This window comes from Homalodisca vitripennis, unplaced genomic scaffold, assembly GCF_021130785.1.
Source record: "Homalodisca vitripennis isolate AUS2020 unplaced genomic scaffold, UT_GWSS_2.1 ScUCBcl_745;HRSCAF=3401, whole genome shotgun sequence".
Classification (NCBI taxonomy): Eukaryota; Metazoa; Arthropoda; class Insecta; order Hemiptera; family Cicadellidae; genus Homalodisca; species Homalodisca vitripennis.
This window is the reverse complement of record NW_025777377.1, coordinates 51,282-72,802: the sequence shown is the minus strand read 5'-3', so window position 1 is coordinate 72,802 and position 21,521 is coordinate 51,282. Positions and strand designations below refer to the sequence as shown.

General features: G+C 46.1%; 5 protein-coding genes and 1 pseudogene across 5 annotated transcripts; 3 read left to right on the top strand and 3 right to left on the bottom strand.

Annotated features, from left to right (window-relative positions):
- Positions 1-1,494: 1,494 nt before the first annotated feature.
- LOC124371317 lies at positions 1,495-2,046 on the bottom strand (annotated as a pseudogene).
- A 5,915-nt stretch (positions 2,047-7,961) lies between these two features.
- Positions 7,962-8,388, top strand: LOC124371312 (histone H2B). Its single transcript, XM_046829645.1, has one exon. The coding sequence runs from the start codon at positions 7,999-8,001 to the stop codon at positions 8,368-8,370; it is 372 nt and encodes a 123-aa protein (XP_046685601.1). The 5' UTR covers positions 7,962-7,998; the 3' UTR covers positions 8,371-8,388.
- A 2,826-nt stretch (positions 8,389-11,214) lies between these two features.
- On the bottom strand, positions 11,215-11,698 carry LOC124371311 (histone H2A). The gene has a single exon (XM_046829644.1). It carries the CDS (start codon positions 11,656-11,658, stop codon positions 11,284-11,286), a length of 375 nt encoding a protein of 124 aa, XP_046685600.1. The 5' UTR covers positions 11,659-11,698; the 3' UTR covers positions 11,215-11,283.
- Positions 11,699-16,583: 4,885 nt separating this feature from the next.
- Positions 16,584-17,042, top strand: LOC124371309 (histone H2B). The gene has a single exon (XM_046829643.1). The coding sequence runs from the start codon at positions 16,599-16,601 to the stop codon at positions 16,968-16,970; it is 372 nt and encodes a 123-aa protein (XP_046685599.1). The 5' UTR covers positions 16,584-16,598; the 3' UTR covers positions 16,971-17,042.
- Positions 17,043-19,826: 2,784 nt separating this feature from the next.
- LOC124371338 (histone H2A) lies at positions 19,827-20,314 on the bottom strand. Its single transcript, XM_046829666.1, has one exon. It carries the CDS (start codon positions 20,268-20,270, stop codon positions 19,896-19,898), a length of 375 nt encoding a protein of 124 aa, XP_046685622.1. The 5' UTR covers positions 20,271-20,314; the 3' UTR covers positions 19,827-19,895.
- A 120-nt stretch (positions 20,315-20,434) lies between these two features.
- LOC124371339 (histone H2B) lies at positions 20,435-20,918 on the top strand. The gene has a single exon (XM_046829667.1). The coding sequence runs from the start codon at positions 20,475-20,477 to the stop codon at positions 20,844-20,846; it is 372 nt and encodes a 123-aa protein (XP_046685623.1). The 5' UTR covers positions 20,435-20,474; the 3' UTR covers positions 20,847-20,918.
- Positions 20,919-21,521: the final 603 nt, after the last annotated feature.

The following is a 21,521-nucleotide window of genomic DNA, read 5'->3' as shown; positions in this document are numbered from 1 at the left end:
AGCGAACTGATTGCGATTGCTTGATTCATACCACTGTAATGTGATCCAAGTCAGTGTATTTTAAGTTTAAAATGGGCATTTTTCCAGTATGTTCCCCGCATTCTCTATTTTAATTTATATAAGTTAGATTACGTTTATTAGATTAAGTTTACGAGTTTTATTAATTTCCGTACGAAAAAAAAAAAAAACACACACATTAGTAATGAAACATGTTTAAAACAGTATAGCCTACTATTCTGAATATTTAACAAAATTTTCAGAATTTGTCAGATCACGCGATGCTTGCCCGCTGCGCAGCGCCTTCGCGCTGCTTGCTCTTTTAGAAAAAAAATTTACTCGAGCTTGCAAAACTCCAAGCCCAGATCAAGCGGCGCGCGTTTATCACTGATATTTAATCCACGTTTTTATCCGTTTACAACTAATTACGTTAAATTTAATTAGCGTGGATAACAGCAAATTTACATATTTACTTCGTTACAATCACCGAATATTCGCTGATTCTTCTATTTTTCAAATTTACTAAACGACCTTTAAAATTATTGAACTATACACGTATAAAGTATATTTATAACTGAATAAGTGATTTTTATTATTTGTTGCAAATCACTATGACTACAAACTAAATGTAAACTGTTAACATATTCCAGTGAATATCGCAATATGTGGGGTTGACAGTGCTTGTAATTAACAAAATTTATCTATCAAACTTACTATTCTATGCGACATTTGGAATTTATATCACACTTTGAATATAAAAATAATAATTATTGTAAACTGAATCATTGTTGTGTTCTGCTATAATATATAAACAATACTACAACTGTTAACATAGTTCCAGTGAAAATCGCGCGGTCGGAGGTTGGACAGAAGTTCGTAATACAGGAAAAATAGAAAATCAATCTGCTCTTTATAATAATACCGAAAGAACAATAGCAAACAGTTGTAATTTGTAAACACAGTGAATTCGCTGTAGTAAGTAGGATTAATATATAAATATAAATGATATTTGCAAATAAAATTGATGATAATGTAAACGATTACTGTAACAAAAAAAGAAAAAGTTTAATAATAAATCAATGTACAAGTGATTGGTTTTCTAGCCACAGAAATATGCTGTAAAACGACTAAATTATAGAGAGAAAAGGTTTAGATTTCGTGTTTAAAACTAATTTAAAATGACAAATACGGTGAAATTTAAGTTAAGATTGTATGATAGACAATAAAGAGAAGTGATATTTTATACGGTTAAATTAGAGTGAAAACAACTAACTAAAGTGTACAGTAAAATGTGTTAATTATTAATATAAATAAATATATATTATATTATTTTGAAGACCAGTAATTAGTTTATAAATAGATATAAATTTACGCACACTGTTTAGTATTTGAATAAACTGTTATTATTCGATAACATCAATTGGCAAAAAAGTGTTATATATTCGTGTACATTATTAAATTTTTATGTAATTTGTGATGGTAATAATGACAGTTTTACTAACAATTAGCATAGTAATTACTAGATACATGTCGGAAATATACGACAAGAGTGAGAAATAGGATTATTAAAGTCGTAAACTGTGAAAAACGAGTGATATTGTGGTGGCCTTTAAAAAGGCCGTTTGTGGGAGCCGGGCGGGCGGCTTTGTGTCGCGCGTTGGCGGGCGACTTAGGCTTCTTCTCGGTCTTCTTGGGCAGGAGCACGGCCTGGATGTTTGGCAGTACACCTCCCTGGGCGATGGTGACACCGGACAGGAGCTTGTTCAGCTCCTCGTCATTCCTGATGGCCAGCTGAAGGTGACGGGGGAATGATCCTGGTCTTCTTGTTGTCACGGGCCGCGTTACCGGCCAACTCTCGAGAACCTCGGCGGCGAGATACTCCCATGACGGCGGCCAGGTAGACCGGAGCTCCGGCACCCACTCGCTCGGCGTAGTTGCCCTTGCGGAGCAGACGGTGGATCCTGCCGACCGGGAAACTGAAGACCGGCCCTGGACGGAGCGGGACTTTGCCTTTCCCTTCACTTTACCGCCTTTGCCTCGTCCTGACATGTTGCGCTGTACTCGGTTGCGGGGATACAGATGGAAGCCTTTTTTTTTTTTTTTTTTTTTTTTTTTTTTTTTTTTTTTTTTTTTTTGTTAAGCAGAGGGAACCTTCAAAAGGTACTGGCGTCCCAGTTATGTGGGATTTTTACCCACTAAACCACTCTGCTGCCACGTCCTGTCGTGGCCGTACAGCACCTGGACCCTAGGTCCACTGACTGTAGAGGAAGCTCTGAAACATAACTATTAATTTGGCCTAATTAAGATTGTTGTGTTCTGAAACAAAAATTTGGTTAGTGTGATTTGCTGGTTACGTCCCAGGATTGGGATCGCGGCTTCATCCTTGGGATGAGTATTCTTTACGGAGGGTCGTCCAGAATTGTGGCCGGTCGTCGTCTGTAGTCGTCTGGTCCGGCGTACGGCTCTGCGATGAGCTGCGATGTGGGGATGTTCCGATGCTGCAACTGCCTCGAAGAATTTTTCTGAAGTTATCCTCGCGAAGACGTCTAGAGTTGGGATCTGTAACGAATTCCTTATTGTTTCGTTGCGGACGAACCATGGTTGGCGAGTGATGGAGCGGAGGGCCTTGGATTGGATGGTTTCCAGGGCTTTTCGGTTTGAGCGGCTGCAGTTTGACCACCAAGCTGTGCAAGCATACATCATTAGTGATCTGACAACAGCTAGAAAGATGGAGACTTTTGCACCCATTGGTAGGGGTGATCTACGGTTAATTAGAGGACCTATTGATCCTGCGATCCGCTTGGCCTCTACTGCTTTCCTTTTCGCGTGAGGACCGAAGTTTAATCTGGAATCAAGCGTAACACCAAGATATTTAGCTTGTTCCTTCCAAGCAATCGGCTCGTCATCAAGTGTCATAGGCGGCGGGAGTCTTCGCGGCATCCTACGGCGCTTTCTGAAACAAACAGCTGTGCTCTTGTCAGTGTTTATGCGGATACGCCATTTCTCTAGCCAGGGGGAGAGAAGATCCATTTGCTGTTGCATGACGTCAGCGGCACGCATCGGTTGAAAGCTCCTGCACAGAAACATGGCATCATCGGCATACAGAGATAGCGTTACTCTGGGGACCAGTGGCATGTCATTAGTGTAAACGAGGTACAGCACTGGTCCCAGGACGCTGCCCTGGGGGACGCCTGCTTCGATCGCTCTCTCTGAGGACAGCTCTCCATCTACACAAATGCGGAATGAGCGGCCAGTCAGATAGGACCGGATGAGGTGTGTTATGCAGGGGGGCACCGGTGAGTTTGCCAGCTTGTAGAGCAGGCCCTCATGCCAGACCTTGTCAAATGCTTTGCTGACGTCCAGGAACACTGCAACAGAGCACAGATTAAAATTGGCGTTGTCCACCAGCATGTTGACAACACGTACCAGCTGTTGGGTTGTCGAGTGGTCGCGCCTGAAGCCAAACTGTTCAGGTCGGATAAAGCCGTCCAGGAAAGGAGCAATGCGGGATAGGAGGAGTCTCTCAAAAATTTTTGAGATGGACGAAAAGGAGTGAGATGGGGCGGAAGTTTTGTGGGAATAGTCTGGATTTCCGGGCTTGGGAATAAGGATGACTTTAGCGACCTTCCAGCTGGTGGGAAAGTGTTGTAGTCGAATAGCGTCGTTGAACACTGTAACCAAGCACATTAACAGGGCTATAGGAGCTGCAAGGAGTGCCCTGGATCCAACTCCATCTAGTCCGGGGGCTTTGCGCGGTTTCGATTTCTTGATGGTGGCTTGTAGCTCATCAAGAGTAATCGGCTCTATCTCGATGTCGGGAGCTGTAACAAAAAAATTGTTTAGTGTGCTCTCGACGTGTTCGCAGTGGTCGTCGTCATAAATATCCGCATTCGGGCTGAATTGCTCCTCCATCGTATCTGCAAAAGCTTCGGCCTTGTCAGTAGCAGAGTAAACAAGTCCTTGTTGACCGTGCAGGGGCTGGTGCGTGGATTTCTCGCTCCTCAGGATTTTTGCAGTCTTCCAGGCACTGCCATCCTCTAGCTCAAGACTAGAAAGGTATGAGTTCCAGGTCTCTGTCCTGTAATCATACAACATCTGTTTGACAATGCTGCACTGCACGTTGAAAGGCCCGTTTGGTAGCCGGATGTCGCGTTCTCTGCCATATTCGACGAAGACGCCTCCTTTTGTCTACAGCCATCCTAATGATGGCAGGCAAGGCCGACCTGGTGTTTTTTGGACGTCCAGGTCGTGAGGCCGCCGCCAGAGCATCCGTGACTGCTGAGTTCAAGTCTGAAACATATGAGTCTAGGGCATTTGGATTAGTGGCTGTCGCTGGGGGCTGCAGTTGCTCGCTCAGGATACGGCTGTACACCTCCCAGTTAGTTCTGATTGAGGTGCCCATTGAAGGAATCCTTGAAGCTGGAGTCGTCGCTAGAACTGCTATGACGGGTACGTGGTCAGACGATAAGTCATCTGCCACTCGCACTTCCACATGATGCTGTAGTTCCTTAAACAGAAACACATCTATGACATCAGGAAGTGCGTTGAGCCTCGTCGGATAGTGCGTAGGGTCCACAGGCGCGGCTACAATCGTGTCACCTCTATCTAAAACATAGTTGTGAAGTCTTCGGCCCTTGGTGTTCATCCGCCTGCTATGCCATGACTGGTGCTTGGCATTGAGGTCACCACCTATTATTACAGTGTTCCCGCTGCCGAGCAAGATGTCAAGCTCGTCAGGGCGGAGGACAGCAGGACGGCGCGGAGTAAGCTGCGAACACACATACCTCGGAGCCACCAGCATTGACGGCAATGCCGGTGGACTCGAGGTCATTAGTAGCGGCGTGGACTTGGCGGTGCACAACTCTCCTGTGAACCAAGATAGCTGTTCCTCCCCGGGATTCCTTTGGCCACGTGGCGGTCCTATCGGTCCGGTAGGTTTGGTAACCTGGAACATTGAATACAGTGGCGGGTTGCAGGTGTGTTTCCGTTAGAAGTAATAAGTCGACGTCGTGATCAGCTGCAAATAGATGGAGTTCGTTTCTCCGCGTCGCTACGCCGTTCGCGTTCCAGGTGGACAATTTTTAGGCGTCTATCCATTGGAGAGGAGTTTCCCTGGAATGACATTAATATGGCAGCAAGCAACTCGCTAGGAGTTTTTTTTGCTGTCGGATACTATTGAAATTAGGGAGGTTATCCACTTAAGGACAGCGTCGTGGGACAGGAAGCCCTTTGGCTGTGAGGTAGGCTCGCAGTTGGGATTCCTGTCCTTTGATTCCGCCGAGGTGTTGGTTGTGGTTGCCGCTGGGGTTTGTTCCTCCATTGGTTCCACCACTTTCTCTTTCTCCTGCGAGTGAACTGTAACAGAGACTTGCTTGTTAGTTATGCTACGGCGGTTTGAGCGGGCCCTCGGCCTTCTCTGCTGAGTAGCGGTGGTTGAGGGCTGAGGCAGCTGAGGCAGGTGGGGCTGCGGCTTCCGGCTCTGTGGCTGCTGCCTTTGCGGCTCTCTGCTTTCTGGGAGCAGGAGCAGAGAGCAATTGTAGTGTTTGTGTGGGCCGGAGCTACGGGTGCTGCAGCTGGTGTCTGTTGTGGAATGGGTTGGTCCGGACGGAGCCTGGGGGCGGCTAGTACATCGGCATATCTGCGGGCAGAAACATTAACAGGTGGTGGGGCACGTGCTTGCCCAGTGACCGGTCGCGCAGCGGCGCGTGCCCGAGCGCCGCTGTGGCGCCTCGCGGCGGTGCAGCGCGCCCAGGGCCCGTTTATGCGCTCCGCAGCCCCTGTAGCTCGCGGGTGCTCTCCACCACAATTAGTGCATTTGCACCTGCTGTCTTTTGGCAAGGTGCAATTTGTTACGTTGTGGTCTCCTCCACATCTTACACAGCGAGCTGGGAGGTGGCAGTTCCTCGAGCTGTGATTGAACTGCTGGCAGTTGTAGCACTGCGGCAGTCCTCTCCTCGGCGTGAACTGGTCCACCGATACTCTTACTCCCAGTAGTGCTGTGAGCTGCCATATTTTCGCCCAGCTACCTGTTTTCCTGAAACGCACATAGAAGCTGTTGGTTTGATGGCGACCAGCCTGGTCGCGGCGTTGGAGGGGTGCGACATGTGTAGGAGTGTACCCCTGGTCGCGGAGATCCTCCGCTATGTCCTCAGGTGACGTCCATGCCGGAAGTCCCCTGATAACTGTCTTCAGCTCTTGTTTCTTCCTTCAGACTGAAGGTGTGGAAGGCGAGCTTGGCGTCCAGAAGCTCGCGTTGTGCCGTTCTAAAACAGAACTCGCTTTTACATAAAATGTGCAGTCGGGTGCCCACATATTTCGCCTCAAAATTGCAGCCAGCACTTTTAAGGCGGCGTAAGAGGGATGTCCAGGCAGTCACTCCTTGAATGATGATCGGCGGTATGCGCGGCTGGCGGCGCTCTCCAACAGTATTTCCAGGAATGTTTTGCGCTGGGCAAAATTTCTTGTTGAAGATTCAGATGACGTGGAGGCCCGTCTCCCTCGTTTTCTTGGTTGGACGGACTGCCCACGATTCATCTCCGTTGGACGGGTCGGCGGTAGTTAGCTCGGTGGCGGCATGTGGCTCGGATTCCACTTCCATCCTGCAACAATACAACAAAGGGGCCCGACTGGCTGGGGAAGTCCCGCCAGGCAGGGCGGCGGCGTTACAAAGGCTCTATTGAGAGCAGGGGTCGCAGGCGCGCTGGTATATTGATCGGGTGTCGGACGGGCCGGGAGTACCGTTAGGCCTGTACCGTTAGTTTCCGGCCACGCCGGAGCACGTGGTCGTCTGAGCACGTGGTCACCTAATCTGCTTGGTTAACAAGTACCTTAGAATCTTATCTAATATGATAGTGTATGTATGCTAGGTACACAGTTAAGTATCAAACATTTTAGTACATTGCAAACAAATCACAGTGTTTTAAATTTAATAAAATTTGCGAGTAGACAGTGAGGGCTCTACAGTTTAATTGAATTAGTACAGCGACCTTATATTACCAGCTGTGACACAGTAGCTGTTGAACACTTTTTATCTAGTTTGTTATATAAATTCAGTAACTCTAGTGGAAACTGTATTAAAGTTTCCTAAAAGGGATTATTATAAATTTACTGAGGTGTCAAAACAATAATATTCTATTAAAACTATTAAAAACTAATTTGTATGAAATAAATCAGAACAAAAATTATTGTTCAAACGTATCAAAAATGCAAATAATGCACTAAGATTTATTACAAATGTAGTTGATTATTTTACTATTAATTTGCTTTTAAAACAGCAGACTAGCTTCTGCAAAGACACAAATTCCTAGTTAATAATGAATTGTAGAGAACAAGTCAAAACAATACAAACATTCAAAAGTGTAAAAGTAATTTTTGTACTAGCAAATATTACAAATGAAGCTGCTTATTTTACTAAGTACATTTTAGGTTTTAACTGCGGAATTGATCCTGCATAGACACAAGTTTTCAAATAATTGGGATTGACTTGTGTAGAACAAATCAACACCTTAATGGTCAGTACAGGTGATGTGTTAATTAAAAGTAACTAATACTATTAGATCTCACCACCCGAAGAAACGGCAAAATGAGGTATCCAATGTCCAGTAGGGGCACTTCACTAACACAGAATGTAGTTTTAATTAGTGTCACTAGAGAAACTAGGCACGCACAAAAACAAAGCACAGCACAAACTGAGCGAAGCGACTAACGCCACTAACACATGGTGTCACTAAGAAATAGGCACAACACTGTGAGTAAATCACAAACAAAGCCACAGACTGAGCGGAGCGACAGCGCGGCACGTCCGAGCAGTACGGCGGGTGAAACGGCACTGAGAAGCCGTGGCCTGAAATTCGGGGTTACCTCGAATTTGGGCGTCGCGCGAGCGCGGCCAATCGCGTTCGAGCTGCCACCCTATTGGTCGCGCTCGCGCGACGCCAGATATCCAGCTTAGAGCCTTTTTTAGAATTTTGGCCTATACTCCCGGTACACCAGCGACTCAGGATGCCACCGAAAGCGAGCGGAAAAGCCGTCAAGAAGGCCGGCAAGGCCCAGAAGAACATCACCAAGGGCGACAAGAAGAAGAAGCGCAGGAGGAAGGAGAGTTATGCCATCTACATCTACAAGGTGCTGAAACAGGTCCACCCCGACACCGGCGTCTCCAGCAAGGCCATGTCCATCATGAACAGCTTCGTGAACGACATATTCGAGCGCATAGCCGCCGAAGCTTCCCGCCTGGCCCACTACAACAAGCGGTCGACCATCACGTCGCGGGAGATCCAGACCGCCGTCAGGCTCCTGTTGCCCGGCGAGTTGGCCAAGCACGCCGTGAGCGAGGGTACCAAGGCCGTGACCAAGTACACCAGCTCCAAGTAAGCCGGCCGGCAGGCCAGCGCCGCAACGAGCGAGCCCGCTCCGCACAAACGGCCTTTCTAAAGGCCACCAATAACTCTTTCGTTTTCGCTTATTTTTACCGCTTATAGTTGTAAAACCGATGTAAACCTGGTTGTTTCAAGTCGCTCTCGACTATATTTTCTATCGAAAATACCAAATTTATGACTTTGTGCTTGTCATAAATATTTTATTCCAGGAATTTTACAATTCCTTTTTTTCTTTTTAAAACATAGTCCGATTTCACTGTAAAATTGTATAATTTTCTGTTTATTTATTTATTTTTTTTTTTTTTTTTTTTTTTTTTTCTCAAACAAACATTGAGTTTACAATATAAAAAAAAAAAAAAAAAAAAAAAAAAATACGTCAATTGCAATTCGATCGAAAACCATAGTTTCTGTCATGTTTTATACACATGACTTCTAATATTAACCAAGAACCGTTGAACTCTGATTAAACATAACTTGTAATTTTCGCTTATTTTACCGCTTTTTCTTGTGTAAACATTGGAATTCTGTTATTATGTTGGCTAAAACAAGCAACTCTCGACTTGTTTTATATTGAAATTACCTATTTAAGTTATTTTTAAATACAATCTTTAAACAAACATTAAATTTACAAATACGGTAATCGCCCAATTGATCTGATCGTTCGTTATTCATAGTATTCGTAATGTTTTATATACACTTCAATATAAGAGCCGAAAGTTACACTTGAAAATTTATATTTTATCGAAATACCACTAGTTGTAAGTACAGGTCGATTTAGATTACAACAAGATACACGTTAAATACAGTTTTTTAGTTTTAAAACACATTAAAACAGGTGAAATCGTGTGATAAAGTCATCTAGTGTACAGTGCGCATGTGCGTGGAGATAGAATATATAGAGTGAACTGTTAACACACGCTTATATAGGTAGGAGGTGGCTTGACTTGATTGGTCGGTCACTATTCGACCAATCAGAGTGTACGTATCCGTTAACATTGATAATTCTCCCGGTTTCTAGTTACTACGGTGAAATAGAGTTGTCACCGACGGTTTACTTACAATTGTCGATACCTGGACAGGTTGTAAATTTGAAAATAAAAAGGAATAACGTAGAAAATACATATAAAACAGACATTTATGTGAGGTTAGTGGATATACTGCAGATCCGAGTCCTGTAGCTGTAGCGCCAGAGAGTTGTCTGTTAACAAGTGTAAATCTGCTCGGTCTAGCGAACCTGATTGCGATTGCTTGATTCATACCACTGTAATGTGATCCAAGTCAGTGTATTTTAAGTTTAAAATGGGTATTTTCCAGTATGTCCCCGCATTCTCTATTTTAATTTATATAAGTTAGATTACGTTTATTAGATTAAGTTTACGAGTTTATTAATTTCCGTACGAAAAAAAAACACACACACAAAATTAGTAATGAAACATGTTTAAAACAATATAGCCTACTATTCTGAATTTAACAAAATTTTCAGAATGGGTCAGATCACGCGATGCTTGCCCGCTGCGCAGCGCTTCGCGCTGCTTGCTCTTTTAGAAAAAAAATTTACTCGAGCTTGCAAACTCCAAGCCCAGATCAAGCGGCGCGCGTTTATCACTGATATTTAATCCACGTTTTTATCCGTTTACAACTAATTACGTTAAATTTAATTAGCGTGGATAACAGCAAATTTACATATTTACTTCGTTACAATCACCGAATATTCGCTGATTCTTCTATTTTTCAAATTTACTAAACGACCTTTAAAATTATTGAACTATACACGTATAAAGTATATTTATAACTGAATAAGTGATTTTTATTTGTTGCAATTGCAAATCACTATGACTACAAACTAAATGTAAACTGTTAACATATTCCAGTGAATATCGCAATATGTGGGGTTGACAGTGCTTGTAATTAACAAAATTTATCTATCAAATTACTATTCTATGCGACATTTGGAATTTATATCACACTTTGAATATAAAATAATAATTATTGTAAACTGAATCATTGTTGTGTTCTGCTATAATATATAAACAATACTACACTGTTAACTGAACTGTTAACATAGTTCCAGTGAAAATCGCGAGCGGTCGGAGGTTGACAGAAGTTCGTAATACAGGAAAAGAATAGAAAATCAATCTGCTCTTTATAATAATACCGAAAGAACAATAGCAAACAGTTGTAATTTGTAAACACAGTGAATTCGCTGTAGTAAGTAGGATTAATATATAAATATAAATGATATTTGCAAATAAAATTGATGATAATGTAAACGATTACTGTAACAAAATAAGAAAAAAGTTTAATAATAAATCAATGTACAAGTGATTGGTTTTCTAGCCACAGAAATATGCTGTAAAACGACTAAATTAGAGAGAGAAAAGGTTTAGATTTCGTGTTTAAAACTAATTTAAAATGACAAAGACGGTGAATTTAAGTTAAGATTGTATAATAGACAATAAAGAGAAGTGATATTTTATTTTATACGGTTAATTAGAGTGAAAACAACTAACTAAAGTGTACAGTAAAATGTGTTAATTATTAATATAAATAAATATATATATATATATATATTTTGAAGACCAGTAATTAGTTATAAATAGATATAAATTGACGCACACTGTTTAGTATTTGAATAAACTGTTATTATTCGATAACATCAATTGGCAAAAAAGTGTTATATATTCGTGTACATTATTAAATTTTTATGTAATTTGTGATGGTAATAATGACAGTTTTACTAATAATTAGCATAGTAATTACTAGATACATGTCGGAAATATACGACAAGAGTGAGAAATAGGATTATTAAAGTCGTAAACTGTGAAAACGAGTGATATTGTGGTGGCCTTTAAAAAGGCCGTTTGTGGGAGCCGGGCGGGCGGCTTTGTGTCGCGCGTTGGCGGGCGACTTAGGCCTTCTTCTCGGTCTTCTTGGGCAGGAGCACGGCCTGGATGTTGGGCAGTACACCTCCCTGGGCGATGGTGACACCGGACAGGAGCTTGTTCAGCTCCTCGTCATTCCTGATGGCCAGCTGAAGGTGACGGGGAATGATCCTGGTCTTCTTGTTGTCACGGGCCGCGTTACCGGCCAACTCGAGAACCTCGGCGGCGAGATACTCCATGACGGCGGCCAGGTAGACCGGAGCTCCGGCACCCACTCGCTCGGCGTAGTTGCCCTTGCGGAGCAGACGGTGGATCCTGCCGACCGGGAACTGAAGACCGGCCCTGGACGAGCGGGACTTTGCCTTTCCCTTCACTTTACCGCCTTTGCCTCGTCCTGACATGTTGCGCTGTACTCGGTTGCGGGGATACAGATAGAAGCCGTGGCCTGAAATTCGGGGTTACCTCGAATTTGGGCGTCGCGCGAGCGCGGCCAATCGCGTTCGAGCTGCCACCCTATTGGTCGCGCTCGCGCGACGCCAGATATCCAGCTTAGAGCCTTTTTTAGAATTTTGGCCTATATTCTGCTCCGAGACGTGGACGAGTCAACAACTCTTCTAGAGCGACCAACCACGGATTGAAGATGGAAGAAGAGGGATCTGCCTCGGCGGTCCCAGATGGCGGAGCCGGTTTACCGGAGCCGCTGGCGACACTACTGGGGTCCCGCGCGGCTTGCCAAGCGGGCCCCGGCGCTGTCTGCCCAAAAGGCCTTTTACAAGGCCAACCAACCGCTGGACGTCCCAGCAACACCATTCCACCCGGGACGGGAGATCAGGGCCCGGGTGAAGTCCGGTATTTACCGGAGACCTGTAACTTGCGATGTGCCAGGTGAGCCCGCCCCGGTCAGCCGACCGGGCCGCGGGATCCCAGCACCGCACTGCTGCTCAGGCCAGCACAACATATTCCACCCGGGACTTGTCAGGGCCCGGGTGAAGTCCGGACTACCCCGGAAAGCTGCCAGGGTTGCAGCGACTAAGGGCCAGGGGAACCTGCGCCGGTCTGAGGCCCAAAAAGGCCTTTCTAAAGGCCACCCTACAACTTCGGGGATCTCACCCCGGTGGCCCAGGCCATTGAGCCAGCTACCCCTGGGGGCCAACTCCGGCTCATCAGGCCGTCCCGCCACGGGTCTGCGGAAGCGGCAAGCGGCCCAGCTCCCACTCTCCCGCCGAAGAGCCGACGGACGGACACAGCTGCCAGCGAAGACATGGAGGTTGAGCGAGGCCCCCGCATTCCTCCCATCATCCTGGACGTCCCAAAAGGATGGGCCAGCCATGCTGTTACCATCAAACAGCTGGTTGGGGGCGACCTGGAGGCTGTCTGCACCGCTCGGACGCTACGGCTGAAGACGAGCACCGTGGCCCACTTTCGGCAACTGCAGAGATATTTACAGGAACAGGGGCTGAAGTTCCACACTTTTGCCATGACCACCGAACGCCTGCTTAAGGTTGTGGTCAAAGGCCTCCCAACCACCCTATCGCCGGAAGAGGTCTTCGAAGCCTTCCAAGGAGAAGGCTATGGCATTATGGAGGCGAAGATCCTAAAGTCAAGGCGTGGTCAACCGACCAGCCTGTGGCTCATCACCCTCCGTGGAGGCGATGGGCTCCGGCCTCCAACTGATGTTTACAATGTGAGGGCTCTGTTTTTCTGTAGACTGGAGGTCCGGAAATACTCCAGGCCTAGTGGACCAGTGCAGTGCCACCGCTGCCAAGGATTTGGACACGGCTCGAGTCACTGCCATCGGGAACTTCGGTGTGTCCGCTGTGGTGATGGCCACCCTTCAAGCCTCTGCCCGAAAGAATCCACGACCCCGGCGAGATGCTGCAACTGTGGAGAGGCTCATGCGGCAAACTACAGGGGTTGCTCAAGCTTTAAGAGTGAGAGACAGCTCTCCTATGCTGCCGCTGCAAAGAGGACTCGGAGGCCTGAACCTTCCAGGGCCGAGCCTCCAAATCACCGGGAAGCTCCTGACACTGCCCCTGCTGCCCCTGCTGACGACATCGCAGAGCCCTCCACTGACAGCCGAGAAGACGAGGACTTCGAGGTGGTTCGACGTCGCCGACACCGACCTGCTCGGAAGCCGGAAAATCGGAGAGCTCGTCCTGCCGCGAAAACCTCCATCTCCGAGCCGCGAGACCTTACACGATCAGAGAGCCCGAGGAAAGAAGCCGTACCAGCCCCTGTGAGACCTGAGAGGAGACCAGCCCTACCCAGGCCCACTCCGAAACCTCGCTTGGAACTGCCAAAGATGGCTGCTAGCGCAGAACCTCAGCCCCAGCCGCCCACACAAAACAACATGCCGACCTCTCAGCCTGCTGCCCGTATTCCCGAGGAACTCAAGGCAGGGATATCACAGTTTCTCTCCCAGCTGACCAGCATGGTGGCGATGATGTCACGCCTCATGGACATGTTGTCCGCCACCATGCATGGGTAAGCTGAGAGTTGTTAGCTGGAACGCCGACGGGCTGGCAGATAAGCGGCTGGAACTCAGCCAACTACTGACGGAAATGGATGTGGACGTCGCTCTTCTCCAGGAGACCCACTTCAGGACGACAGACCGCTTCAGCATCCCCAACTACCAGGTGTACCGCACCGACAGGCAGCTCCAGAACATCCGACCCAGCGGAGGCTCGGCGATCCTAGTACATCGACGAGTGACTCACCGACTCCTGGCAGCAGTCCCTGCCCCAGGAATCGAGATCACTCGGGTTGCCGTCCAGTACAGTGGAACTGAACTGGAGATCGCCTCCGTGTATAATCCGCCTCAGCGGATCATCCAGCCACGCTGCCTCGATGCCCTGCTGCGACCTGGCTCCCCTGCACTTGTTGCCGGGGACCTGAACGCCAAACACCTGGACTGGGGATGCCGGAACACCAATCCCACCGGCAGAGATCTCCACCGTCTCCTGGAAAACCGACTCCACATCCGACTACTGACACCCGAGGAGCCCACCCACTACAACTACAATGGGCGACACCTCCCGGACATACTGGATATCGGTCTAGCTGGCTCGCTGGACGGACACATCGAGGTGTTTGCAGTGTCTGATCTCTCATCAGACCACGTGCCAGTTGTTTTTGACTTCCCGGACGACGGAGCTCCATCCTATCCTCCTACTCGTCCCAACAAGATCAACTGGCACCACTATGCAAACCACCTCGCCGACCGACATCGGCCACCACCAACTCCTGCCGAGTCACCGGACCAGCTAGACCGACAGGTACTCGACTTGACCACCACCCTCCAGGAAGCTATGACGGCCTCGTCATCCCCTCTCTCCCGGACCGACTTCACTCCACCTCTGCCTGAGGAGCTGAGAGAGGAGATACGTCTTCGACGCAGACTGCGAAGGGAGTATCAGCAGTCCCGTTGTCCCCACGCCAAGCAGACCTTCAACCGCCAGGCCAGGAAGTGCTCTCGTCTCCTGGCGGAACACAGAGCGGCTGCGTGGGATGACTTCGTGGAACATCAAGCTGACGGTGGTGTCGGCGGCATCTGGAAAATCTCCAGGGCCCTCCGAGGGGAGAAGAAGACCAACCGGCCACTCCATGGCCAGCGTGGCATTGTCTACTCCCCTGGAGATCGAGCGGAGGCCTTCGCCGACACCATGGAAGACCAATTCTCCCCACACGCGGATGTCTACGACGAGGACACCTGTGAGACCATCGAAGACTTCTTGGAGGGATACCAACCCGACGAAGACGACCCACTGCCCACTGTGACTACACTTGAAGTGCAGGACCACATTCGCCGCCTTCGCCCGAAGAAGGCCCCTGGCCCGGACTCCTTGGGAACTCCAGCGTTGAAGAACCTGCCGGCTTGGGTGATCGTCACGATCACCTGCATCTTCAACTCATGCCTTCGCCTGGCTCACTTCCCGACCATCTGGAAGGATGCCAAGGTGATCGTGATACCCAAGCCCGGCAAGGACCCTCTCTTCCCGGAGAACCACAGGCCGATCTCCCTCCTGCCTGTGCTCTCCAAAATCCTGGAGAAGATCGTCCTAGCGAGATTTCCTGAGGAGTTCTTCGCGTCTATCAGGACAGAACAATTCGGCTTCCGCACCGGCCATTCCACCACCCTTCAGCTCCGCAGAGTCCTGAACAACATCACTGGAGCTGTAGGGAGGAAGCACCACTCCACTTCGGTCCTGATAGACGTGAGCAAAGCCTTCGACAAGGTGTGGCACGAGGGACTGCTCTTCAAGTTGACATCGTCACCGTTGCCTGGCAGGATCTTCAGGCTGCTCCGCAGCTATCTCCACCTCCGGACCTTCTCCGTCAGCGTTGCCCGATCCAACTCCACGACCCGCCCAGTGACATCTGGTGTGCCACAGGGATCGGTCCTCGGCCCGATTCTGTACCTGTGGTACACTAACGACTTTCCGGTCGCTCCGAGAGTGCAGCTGTCCCTGTACGCGGACGATGCGCTCCTCACGGCCACGTCTGCCAACCTGAGGATGGCTGGATTCTACATCCAGCGGCAGCTGCACCTACTGGAGCCCTGGTTGACCAAGTGGAGGATTAAGGTCAACGTTGACAAATGTGAAGCCATAAACTTCACGAGGACAAGGAGACAAGCGGACGGCCGTCACCTGACACTCAACGGTGGCGACATACCATGGAAGACGACAGTGAAGTACCTGGGGGTACTCCTGGACTCCAAGCTGACCTTCACTCCCCACGTAAAGAGGATCTGCGGTCAAGCAAGGAAGGGCATCGGCAGCATCGGCCCACTGCTCAACTCCACGAAGCTACCGACCAGGACGAAAGTCCTACTCTACACGGCTCTGATACGACCAGTGCTCACTTATGCGGCCCCAGCATGGTACAACCTCACCTGCAAGACCGCTCGGAGGCAGCTGCTCGCTGTCCAGAGCGTTTGTCTCCGGCGGGCCACTGGGTCGCCCTGGTTCGTGAGGAACACCGTGGTCAGGGCTTCGTCCAACGTTCCCACCATCAGGAGCTTCGTGGAAGGCCTGACATCGAGCCTCGAAGAAGCAGCAGATTCCTCTCCGTGGGATCACATCCGTGAGCTTCGAGCCCAGGAGGTCCCCCAACTGCGTCTTCCAATGGACGACTGACGACATAGAACGACTACGACTACAACACGACATTCACCCCACTGACAGGTAGCGAAGGCTACTAGGGCTTCGACCCTTGCGACACAAGGTAAAAGCCTAACCGGCAGAGGCCTTGAGAGAAGTGGGGGATCCACCCCCCCACAGTCACAGCGACCTGACCTGACCTTTTGGCCTATACTCCCGGTACAAACCAGCGACTCAGGATGCCACCGAAAGCGAGCGGAAAAGCCGTCAAGAAGGCCGGCAAGGCCCAGAAGAACATCACCAAGGGCGACAAGAAGAAGAAGCGCAGGAGGAAGGAGAGTTATGCCATCTACATCTACAAGGTGCTGAAACAGGTCCACCCCGACACCGGCGTCTCCAGCAAGGCCATGTCCATCATGAACAGCTTCGTGAACGACATATTCGAGCGCATAGCCGCCGAAGCTTCCCGCCTGGCCCACTACAACAAGCGGTCGACCATCACGTCGCGGGAGATCCAGACCGCCGTCAGGCTCCTGTTGCCCGGCGAGTTGGCCAAGCACGCCGTGAGCGAGGGTACCAAGGCCGTGACCAAGTACACCAGCTCCAAGTAAGCCGGCCGGCAGGCCAGCGCCCCGCAACGAGCGAGCCCGCTCCGCACAAACGGCCTTTCTAAAGGCCACCAATAACTCTTTCGTTTTCGCTTATTTTACCGCTTATTGTTGTAAAACCGATGTAAACCTGGTTGTTTCAAGTCGCTCTCGACTATATTTTCTATCGAAAATACCAAATTTATGACTTTGTGCTCGTCATAAATATTTTATTCCAGGAATTTTACAATTCCTTTTTTCTTTTTAAACATAGTCCGATTTCACTGTAAAATTGTATAATTATCTGTTCTGTTTATTTATTTATTTTTTTTTTTTTTTTTTTTTTTCTCAAACAAACATTGAGTTTACAATAAAAAAAAAAAAAAAAAAAAAAATACGTCAATTGCAATTCGATCGAAAACCATAGTTTCTGTCATGTTTTATACACATGACTTCTAATATTAACCAAGAACCGTTGAACTCTGATTAAACATAACTTGTAATTTTCGCTTATTTTTTTACCGCTTTTTCTTGTGTAAACATTGGAATTCTGTTATTATGTTGGCTAAAACAAGCAACTCTCGACTTGTTTTATATTGAAATTACCTATTTAAGTTATTTTTAAATACAATCTTTAAACAAACATTAAATTTACAAATACGGTAATCGCCCAATTGATCTGATCGTTCGTTATTCATAGTATTCGTAATGTTTTATATACACTTCAATATAAGAGCCGAAAGTTACACTTGAAAATTTATATTTTATCGAAATACCACTAGTTATAAGTACAGGTCGATTTAGATTACAACAAGATACACGTTAAATACAGTTTTTTAGTTTTTAAAACACATTAAAACAGGTGAAATCGTGTGATAAAGTCATCTAGTGTACAGTGCGCATGTGCGTGGAGATAGAATATATAGAGTGAACTGTTAACACACGCTTATATAGGTAGGAGGTGGCTTGACTTGATTGGTCGGTCACTATTCGACCAATCAGAGTGTACGTATCCGTTAACATTGATAATTCTCCCGGTTTCTAGTTACTACGGTGAAATAGAGTTGTCACCGACGGTTTACTTACAATTGTCGATACCTGGACAGGTTGTAAATTTGAAAATAATAAGGAATAACGTAGAAAATACATATAAAACAGACAGGTGAGTGGATATACTGCAGATCCGAGTCCTGTAGCTGTAGCGCCAGAGAGTTGTCTGTTAACAAGTGTAAATCTGCTCGGTCTAGCGAACCTGATTGCGATTGCTTGATTCATACCACTGTAATGTGATCCAAGTCAGTGTATTTTAAGTTTAAAATGGGTATTTTCCAGTATGTCCCCGCATTCTCTATTTTAATTTATATAAGTTAGATTACGTTTATTAGATTAAGTTTACGAGTTTATTAATTTCCGTACGAAAAAAAAAAAAAAAAAAAAACACACAAATTAGTAATGAAACATGTTTAAAACAATATAGCCTACTATTCTGAATTTAACAAAATTTTCAGAATGGGTCAGATCACGCGATGCTTGCCCGCTGCGCAGCGCTTCGCGCTGCTTGCTCTTTTAGAAAAAAAATTTACTCGAGCTTGCAAACTCCAAGCCCAGATCAAGCGGCGCGCGTTTATCACTGATATTTAATCCACGTTTTTATCCGTTTACAACTAATTACGTTAAATTTAATTAGCGTGGATAACAGCAAATTTACATATTTACTTCGTTACAATCACCGAATATTCGCTGATTCTTCTATTTTTCAAATTTACTAAACGACCTTTAAAATTATTGAACTATACACGTATAAAGTATATTTATAACTGAATAAGTGATTTTTATTTGTTGCAATTGCAAATCACTATGACTACAAACTAAATGTAAACTGTTAACATATTCCAGTGAATATCGCAATATGTGGGGTTGACAGTGCTTGTAATTAACAAAATTTATCTATCAACTTACTATTCTATGCGACATTTGGAATTTATATCACACTTTGAATATAAAATAATAATTATTGTAAACTGAATCATTGTTGTGTTTTGCTATAATATATAAACAATACTACACTGTTAACTGAACTGTTAACATAGTTCCAGTGAAAATCGCGCGGTCGGAGGTTGACAGAAGTTCGTAATACAGGAAAAGAATAGAAAATCAATCTGCTCTTTATAATAATACCGAAAGAACAATAGCAAACAGTTGTAATTTGTAAACACAGTGAATTCGCTGTAGTAAGTAGGATTAATATATAAATATAAATGATATTTGCAAATAAAATTGATGATAATGTAAACGATTACTGTAACAAAATAAAAGAAAAAGTTTAATAATAAATCAATGTACAAGTGATTGGTTTTCTAGCCACAGAAATATGCTGTAAAACGACTAAATTAGAGAGAGAAAAGGTTTAGATTTCGTGTTTAAAACTAATTTAAAATGACAAAGACGGTGAATTTAAGTTAAGATTGTATAATAGACAATAAAGAGAAGTGATATTTTATTTTATACGGTTAATTAGAGTGAAAACAACTAACTAAAGTGTACAGTGAAAACAACTAACTAAAGTGTACAGTAAAATGTGTTAATTATTAATATAAATAAATATATATATATTTTGAAGACCAGTAATTAGTTATAAATAGATATAAATTTACGCACACTGTTTAGTATTTGAATAAACTGTTATTATTCGATAACATCAATTGGCAAAAAGTGTTATATATTCGTGTACATTATTAAATTTTTATGTAATTTGTGATGGTAATAATGACAGTTTTACTATTAATTAGCATAGTAATTACTAGATACATGTCGGAAATATACGACAAGAGTGAGAAATAGGATTATTAAAGTCGTAAACTGTGAAAACGAGTGATATTGTGGTGGCCTTTAAAAAGGCCGTTTGTGGGAGCCGGGCGGGCGGCTTTGTGTCGCGCGCTGGCGGGCGACTTAGGCCTTCTTCTCGGTCTTCTTGGGCAGGAGCACGGCCTGGATGTTTGGCAGTACACCTCCCTGGGCGATGGTGACACCGGACAGGAGCTTGTTCAGCTCCTCGTCATTCCTGATGGCCAGCTGAAGGTGACGGGGAATGATCCTGGTCTTCTTGTTGTCACGGGCCGCGTTACCGGCCAACTCGAGAACCTCGGCGGCGAGATACTCCATGACGGCGGCCAGGTAGACCGGAGCTCCGGCACCCACTCGCTCGGCGTAGTTGCCCTTGCGGAGCAGACGGTGGATCCTGCCGACCGGGAACTGTAGACCGGCCCTGGACGAGCGGGACTTTGCCTTTCCCTTCACTTTACCGCCTTTGCCTCGTCCTGACATGTTGCGCTGTACTCGGTTGCGGGGATACAGATAGAAGCCGTGGCCTGAAATTCGGGGTTACCTCGAATCCGGGCGTCGCGCGAGCGCGGCCAATCGCGTTCGAGCTGCCACCCTATTGGTCGCGCTCGCGCGACGCCAGATATCCAGCTTAGAGCCTTTTTTAGAATTTTGGCCTATACTCCCGGTACAAACCAGCGACTCAGGATGCCACCGAAAGCGAGCGGAAAAGCCGTCAAGAAGGCCGGCAAGGCCCAGAAGAACATCACCAAGGGCGACAAGAAGAAGAAGCGCAGGAGGAAGGAGAGTTATGCCATCTACATCTACAAGGTGCTGAAACAGGTCCACCCCGACACCGGCGTCTCCAGCAAGGCCATGTCCATCATGAACAGCTTCGTGAACGACATATTCGAGCGCATAGCCGCCGAAGCTTCCCGCCTGGCCCACTACAACAAGCGGTCGACCATCACGTCGCGGGAGATCCAGACCGCCGTCAGGCTCCTGTTGCCCGGCGAGTTGGCCAAGCACGCCGTGAGCGAGGGTACCAAGGCCGTGACCAAGTACACCAGCTCCAAGTAAGCCGGCCGGCAGGCCAGCGCCCCGCAACGAGCGAGCCCGCTCCGCACAAACGGCCTTTCTAAAGGCCACCAATAACTCTTTCGTTTTCGCTTATTTTACCGCTTATAGTTGTAAAACCGATGTAAACCTGGTTGTTTCAAGTCGCTCTCGACTATATTTTCTATCGAAAATACCAAATTTATGACTTTGTGCTTGTCATAAATATTTTATTCCAGGAATTTTACAATTCCTTTTTTCTTTTTAAACATAGTCCGATTTCACTGTAAAATTGTATAATTTTCTGTTTATTTATTTATTTATTTTTATTTTTTTTTTTTTTTTTTTTTTTCAAACAAACATTGAGTTTACAATATATATAAAAAAAAAAAAAAAAAAAAAAAAAAAAATACGTCAATTGCAATTCGATCGAAAACCATAGTTTCTGTCATGTTTTATACACATGACTTCTAATATTAACCAAGAACCGTTGAACTCTGATTAAACATAACTTGTAATTTTCGCTTATTTTACCGCTTTTTCTTGTGTAAACATTGGAATTCTGTTATTATGTTGGCTAAAACAAGCAACTCTCGACTTGTTTTATATTGAAATTACCTATTTAAGTTATTTTTAAATACAATCTTTAAACAAACATTAAATTTACAAATACGGTAATCGCCCAATTGATCTGATCGT